General features: G+C 42.0%; 1 protein-coding gene across 1 annotated transcript; it reads left to right on the top strand.

The window, feature by feature from the left end:
- Positions 1–988: 988 nt before the first annotated feature.
- LOC120703671 (acyl-coenzyme A oxidase 3, peroxisomal-like) lies at positions 989–7,309 on the top strand. The gene is made up of 14 exons (XM_039987821.1): positions 989–1,568; positions 3,798–3,915; positions 4,017–4,124; positions 4,211–4,383; positions 4,464–4,563; positions 4,648–4,722; positions 5,162–5,292; positions 5,506–5,641; positions 5,724–5,843; positions 5,922–6,068; positions 6,148–6,252; positions 6,332–6,433; positions 6,590–6,871; positions 6,962–7,309. Exons 1-13 carry the CDS (start codon positions 1,078–1,080, stop codon positions 6,836–6,838), a joined length of 2,055 nt encoding a protein of 684 aa, XP_039843755.1. The 5' UTR covers positions 989–1,077; the 3' UTR covers positions 6,839–6,871; positions 6,962–7,309.
- The last annotated feature ends 365 nt before the right edge of the window (positions 7,310–7,674 follow it).

The raw sequence follows: 7,674 nt of genomic DNA, 5'->3' as shown, positions 1-7,674 counted from the left end.
CTCTTTTCTCTTATTATTATGATGTGAGCACGTGGTAGAAAACTTTTTATAGTGTTTGGCAAACTGGGATGGAGAATGAGAAAGTTACTACATGATTCAGTTACTCGATACAAGTAAAATGATATTTTCTTTTTTCCCCTCTTCGAACGTGTATAATGTGAATGAATAGTCCAATAATAATTAATTAATTTAATAGTCAACGATTTTTAAATAATCACGCGTACACTTTACTAGTATATAAAAAAGACACGGCTAACTTACGGCCCACCGTAAATTAGATCGGTCGTACGGCCACCCATCTGTGCATGCACGTGAAGGCAACCAGATAAAGCAAAGGCACATCCGTGAGAATGATTTCAAAATAAAAAAGATCATAGTTTCAAAACCGAGTATCGAAATCAAAATCCGATTGCACAAATGTGTTTGGTTCAATAAAAACTTCAAAACAAGATCTCACACCACTATGTTACCTATGATGTTTGCAAAAATTGTTTATGAGTTTACATCATGTTGCTTTTACATGCCCGAGTTCAGTTAAGTGGATATTAGTGTTCATATTGTGAAGATAGATTGTTTAATGTTAATAGTGGATAAGGGTAAACAACTTTGTTGGTTAGGTAAATGTTGATCGCATGATCAATGATAGGCAACTTTAGCAGATCAACTGAGCATTTTGACTAATTGGTTTTAGCATTTTTTTTCATTATACATAAAGCAATTTATGTGTTTTGAAAAATTATCGTCGAAATATATTCAAGTGGGGTCTTGTTTTGAAGGTCTCCTTAAAAGAGATATGGTTGTGCAATCGGAATTTGAATTTAATATATGGTTTAAAAAATATAAATTTTTTAAGTTTTGATGTCGTTTGTATGTGTCACTGCTATTGCGGTGATGGAGGGCAATTTAGGGTGCGGTGCGATACCGCAAATGTACGGCAGTCTGTAATAAAATCATTACCTAAAAAAAATAGAAAGCTCCTCGTCGTTGTACGGGAATCGATAGCTTGCAAGTTTCCTCCTTCCCCTGCCTGTGTTGCCCGGTCCGCTTTCCCACATCAGCTCCAAATCCCTGACGCCGATGGACCCCGCCGGCCGGCGCGCGGCCGCCATCGCGCGGCACCTCGCCGCCGGCGCGCTCCCCGTTCCACCGCCCCTCGCTGCCGCGGCCGCGCTGCTGGGCCCCTCCCCTTGCCTCAGCTACGCGCCGCCGGAGTCGGCCGAGAACGCGCCGGCTTTCCCGCCCACAGAGCTCCGTGCGCTACTTGACGGGCACCATCTCATGGAGCGCGACTGGGTGTTTCGCGTCATGGAGGAGAGCCAGCTATTTTGCCCGCTTCAGCGTGGCGGCGGGAGTAGGGTCTTCGTGGCGCCGGACTACAACGACGGGAAGGAGGCGCAGCGGGAGGCCACGATGCGGCGCATCGCGCACCTGGCGCAGCGAGGTGTGTTCCGTGGGTGGCTCACCGAGCCCGGAGCCGAGGTTGAGCTCCGCAAGCTCGCGCTGCTCGAGTGCCTAGGTGTCTACGACCACTCCCTCGCCATCAAGATCGGCGTCCACTTCTTTCTCTGGTACGCCAATTTCCCCAATTGCCCATCAATTTTCCTCATCTCACGTTTTCTCGTCAATTACTCGATTGGATGCTTAGAATCCGCATAAGAACAACGCTTATTATTGAAGAATTGTGCGGCTATCTATCTCTGTTTCGCGCTCTGACTTCAGATGGTCGTCCATGGTGTTCATCCTAGAGCTAGGAGCTTCGCCTCTGTCCTAATTTGCAGTGATTGCACTCCATTAAGACGATGCCTTGTTCTGAGATGAAATTAAGATGATTAACTTGATCAAAGTCAGGGAAACTTTGTCGCTCTGTTATGGTGAATTTAGGTTCTCTCAACAGTTGCTCTTGTAACTTTGTAAGAATTTTAGTTGCAGCGCTGTTTGGGTTAGTTAAGATCTCCGGGGATTTTAGTACTTTTTGCTGACTTGGTTTTGAAATGTCTTGTCTTCTCAGACATGTTGTGTTTTTTTATACGGAGTATATGACAAATGCGGAGTAATAAGGATACTGGTACCCAATAGTAGTGGCTTTTATTTATACTTGGTTAGTTGCTTTTCCATGGTGATAAGAAGAGTCAAAATGCTTGGTGCCGGTGGCTGTGGCTGTATGCTTTGGTACGTCAAGGGTACAAGCTGTACTACTCGCAGACGCAAAACATGAGACTATTGGCACGTTGACGCAATATGTCCACGCTAAGTTCCGCATACTCTTTCATTGTCACGTTCGCTCAATCGCTCGGTTTCTCCTCACGCGCTTTGGAATCTTGCTCCCCACTTCGTTGGTCATGCCGCCTCTTTGTTTACCTCAAAGCTGCCTCATTGTCCCGCTCCCACACCTGCACGATCCGTGATGCACCCGACCTCACCTTCACAGGCGGCCCGCTGTGCCGCTGCCATCACGCGACATCTCGCTGGCGCCACGTCTCCTGTCCCAGGGAGGACTTCCCTGGTACCGTCTTGCCGCCTGAGCTATCTCGCGCTGGAGTCTAGCAAGCCGCCGACGGCGTTTGTCCTGAGTGACCTCAGGCGGCTGCTGGACGAGCTCTTCCACGCCATGGAGAGCGCCCTCTTCTGCAGCCGGCGTGCAGGGACAGGCGGCATGGTGTTGTGGTGCCGGACTTCAACAAGGGGAAGGAAGGGCAGAGGGGCGCAACAATGCGGCAGATCATGCGGCACGGGGTGTTCCGAGGGTGGCTCAGCGAGGATGGCGCCGAGGCCGAGCTCCACAAGATTGCCCTCCTCGACTGCATCGACGTCTATGGCCATTCTCTGGCCAAATCTTCCTCTAGTGATTACTGCTACAACTACTTCCACCGTTATTCACAGTTATAAGCCAGATCCTTCGTGCGCAGTTACTGGGTGCTTACTTATAAAACATTCCCAAGCTTCATGACAAATTAACAAGTTTATGTCATTTTTAATTTCATTGGATTAAGTTTCATCTGGTGGTATGATACATTGCTGTGGAAACTCTGAGATTGTAATTCTGTTGTGCCATTCATAAAAATCCTTCGCTTCTGCTGGATTGGCAATATTACTAACAAAAAACTGGTTACTTTGTATCCAATAGCTATAGAGCTGGTGTCGAACAGCTCGAAGCTATGATTGATGCACATCAGGATGTCCTTCAATCTTGTTCTTTTATTAGAATTTATTCGGACTTGTCACAGAATAAAAGACTGCAACCTGTATTTTCACATCTAGATGGTTGTTTCTAAGAGTTTCTTGTGGTTCTTTAGACTAACGTACAGGAATGGTTGGAAAAAAAACAGCACGCTTTTCTTCCTTTGGCAAGAACCTGCTTGTATTGCAGTAACAGTTGACCTAGTTATACTGTTGTCGGTACTACCAACCAGGGGCCCAGAGGGCCTCAGACCCCCTAAATCCCCAAAAATACTCAATGCCTTACTGGGCTGCCTTCCACCATGGATCAACTTTTCTTATTTTGGCAAATAATTTAATTTTTTGTTCAGCGCAAATACTGCCTCTTCCAGAATTTCTATCACTAATTTTACATTTATTACAAAGAAGTTATCTGGAAGCGGTCCTCCTTGACGACATGTTTTCATCCCTCTTTGAAAATTTTGAGCAGAATTTCACATCCAAATTTAAGGAGCTAATATTGGCCTGCACCTTAATTTTAGTCTTAATAGAAAATCATACAATATATTGTATTTTGTATTGAGTTCTTTTGCTTGCATTTTTCTCATGTTTAGTTTGTATTATTTATTCATATATTCCAGGGGCAGTGCTATCAAGTTTCTTGGAACAAAGCGCCACCATGACAAGTGGTTGTTGGCCACAGAAAATTATGATGTCAAGGGTTGTTTTGCAATGACAGAACTAGGCCATGGAAGCAATGTAAGTGCAGAATTTTGGGCTAAGAATTTCAATTTTGGATGGTATATATCTGGGTTACCATGCTGATTAAGCTCTGCTTCACTGTTTCTTTCATACAAAAGGTGCGAGGAATAGAGACAATAGCAACTTATGATTCAAAAGCAAGAGAGTTTATCATAAATACTCCATGTGAATCTGCTCAGAAGTACTGGATTGGTGGAGCTGCTAACGTAAGATAACACTTCACTTTCCTAGCTCTATGTGTCTGCTGCGCATTTGGTTATAATTTACTAAAACTATTCGTGCCCTTTTGCAGCATGCGACGCATACAATAGTCTTTTCTCAACTCCATATAAATGGGAAAAGTGAAGGAGTCCATGCTTTTGTGGCTCAAATTAGGGATGAAGATGGAAATGTATTGCCTGATATCCATATAGCTGACTGTGGCCATAAGATTGGATTGAATGGTGTTGATAATGGCCGGATTTGGTGAGTAATTGTATTTCTTGTTTTTTCTTGTTATATATGCCATTCACTGTATATCAATATACCTTTTACCTCAATACCAGGTTTCAGAATATACGTGTTCCTCGCGAGAACTTGCTTAATTTTGTTGCTGATGTTTTGCCAAATGGGCAATATGTTAGCGTGATAGATGATCCGGATCAGGTCCGCTTCACTCAATATGTTGACATGATAGATGAGCTACATTTTGCTATTTTTTTCTGAAGAACTGACAATGTTGATTTGCAGAGGTTTGCAGCTTTCCTTTCTCCACTTACACTTGGTCGAGTAAATATTGCAGTTAACTCAGTCTACATTTCAAAGGTGTGGCACTTTTTCCCCTGTAAACACAGATAAAAATGTTTTAGATGATTAATTTAACAAATATACTCCCCTAAGATTGCAGTTATTTGCTTTAAAAATTCAACAAGGCAATTAATTAAACTTGTCCCAGTCAGGGGTAATCAACCAGCTTTACTAAAGTGAAATATCACTGGATTGGGCAAGGGATAGATAAACAAGTCGATTTTCCCTGCAAAACCTAGCTCATTTGGACAAGCATGGAAATTATCTGGGACCTGATTGTTTGTTTGAAGGAATGATTCTATCTTTTCGCCAGAAAGATAGGGTTGATTTGTTCTAAAATAACTAGCTTGGCCAAGTTTTACTCTTTACTGAGCGAATGTGCCTGGCGTTCAGTGTTGAAGCATGGATACAACTGTATTGCGCATAGTGATATGCTATTTACTTTCCATACATACAGGTAGGCTTAGCAATTGCTGTGAGATACGGTTTGTCGAGGAGGGCCTTTTCATTAACACCAGATGATCCTGAAATGTTGTTGCTTGATTATCCCAGTCACCAGCGACGCCTTCTACCACTGCTAGCAAAAGTGTATGCTACTACCTTGCTATTGTTTTGTGTATTTATAGTCAATATTTAATACAAATTCTTACTCTAGTTTAGCTACATTTTGTTCAAATCTAATTACCTTCTTGTGGTACAAAGCTTCCATACTCTGTAATTGATAGTGATAAATCATAGCACTGTTGTGCCAATGGTTTCATTTATGTAGCAGCTATCATTTCACTATGCTTCCTTGTGCAGATGTCTGATGAGCAGTGCTGGTAATTTTATGAAAAAGATGTATGTCAAGAGAACTCCTGAAATGAGCAAAGCCATACACATTTATTCTAGTGCCCTGAAGGCCACACTAACTTGGCAGAATATGATTACACTTCAGGTACTGTTAGTGTTGAACGAGCTACCGTTATGTTTCTTTATTCCAGTCACTTTCCTCACTGGATTTTCTATTAAATGTATAGGAGTGTCGTGAAGCCTGTGGAGGCCAAGGTCTAAAGACTGAGAACCGCATAGGAATTTTCAAAGCTGAATTTGATGTCCAGTCCACATTTGAGGGTGATAATAATGTTCTAATGCAGCAGGTTATTGTTGTTTTCAGTCATCCATGTATTTTATGAAAGCTGCTTCGTGTGGTTGTAAAATTTTTAATCTTGTTTTAGGTAAGCAAAGCACTTTATGCTGAATTTTTGGCTGCACAAAAGAAGAAGAAGCCATTCAAGGGATTGGGATTGGAACACTTAAATGGTCAGAACCCTGTTATTCCTGATAAGCTGACAAGTAGCATATTAAGGAGCTCCAAGTTCCAGGTAACCATATTTTAGTTGTTACTTCTAATATATCTCTGGCATGCATACAGACTTAGAGTGGGTTTGTGTACATGAATAGATGGACCTGTACTGCTTAAGGGAGAGAGATTTACTAAAGCAGTTCACGGAGGAGGTTTCTCTCCATCTCGCACAAGGAAAAAGCAGAGAAAAGGCTTTGATGCTGGTATAATTCAGATTTCACTGTGCGCTATTTTTCCTGTTAAAAAATTTATTTGTCATTGATATAAATGACATTCTCCCAGAGCTACCAACTTGCTGAAGATTTAGCTAGAGCTTTTACTGAGCGTACAATCCTCCAAATATTTTTGGCAGACGAGATGAATGTTCCTTCTGGTTCCCTAAAGGTATATTCACACTTTTGTTTAGTCTACAATTGTATTATTTTGCTTGCCACTATTGTCAAATAAATCAATCCTTTCTTTGGTCTTTTTCATTGGAAAGTAGAATTATGTTTCATATTTAATCGTAACATAATGCTAATGTTACATTTCATTTTCCAGGAGGTGCTGCTCTTGCTGAGGTCTCTGTATGTTATGGTCAGCATAGATGAATCTGTGTCTTTCTTAAGATATGGATATTTGTCACGTGACAACGTAGCCAGTGTGCGGAATGAAGTCCTGAAACTGTGCAGTGAACTCAAGCCCCATGCGCTTGCTGTTGTCAGTTCTTTTGGAATCCCTGATGCATTCCTTAGTCCACTTGCTTTTGACTGGATTGAGGCAAATGCTCTGTCAACTGGGAGCCACTAATCTCAGAATTCCATATAGAACCCACTAAGCCAGGTATCGAGTGGAAGTACAGGTGGATTTGCTGCTTCCTGTCGTTTACAAAGTTTATGATAATTGTTGTGAAGTGTATACTTGGAAACGCAGATGCTTTTTCAAAATGGGAAGGATATGCAGATGCTGATCCAAGATGCAACTGGAGACTTCTTGAACTTGTTTGTGTAGAGTAGCATGCTTCAATAAGCAAACGTAGCTTACAGGCTACAGTCCATGTAATGGAGCTAGCAACAGTAATAGCTTACAGAGTGATGTTACCGCTGTTTGAACAGTAACAAAAAAATAAGCTGGTAATGCTGCCTTCAGGAATCAGGATGCTCAAGCAGCGATCCCATGTTCAAATTCATGTTGATCAAATTATTGATGCAGTTATAAAGGCATCAGTATGGATATATTTGAGTACATCTGTAACAAGTGTTGATCACCTGTGCATCTTAATACTCCCTCCGATCACAAATGTTTGACATGAAAATTATTTTATTGTGAAGTGAGTTGATCCCTATGGACTTAGATGAGGAGGAGATGAACACATGGTATCTTTGGATGCCATGTAGGAAGCTGATGAGTTCCTTTGCATTTTTATAAGCTGATGAGCGATGACAGAGGACATCCAGCCTTCGATTTGATAAAATTTTGGAAAGAGCTGCAGGTAGGTGGCAGACTGCTTGCACTATGTGAAACACGAACATTGGTAATGACTAATGAGCATAGCTAACGTTACTATTTATGGGTTACTAATGACCTGTCATCGGTGATGGGTAAAAACCCGTTACCAATTACATGCAATGGTAACGGGCGTTATT

The sequence above is a fragment of the Panicum virgatum genome, chromosome 4K (genome assembly GCF_016808335.1).
Source record: "Panicum virgatum strain AP13 chromosome 4K, P.virgatum_v5, whole genome shotgun sequence".
Lineage (NCBI taxonomy): Eukaryota > Viridiplantae > Streptophyta > Magnoliopsida > Poales > Poaceae > Panicum > Panicum virgatum.
This window is presented reverse-complemented; position numbering and strand designations above follow the sequence as displayed.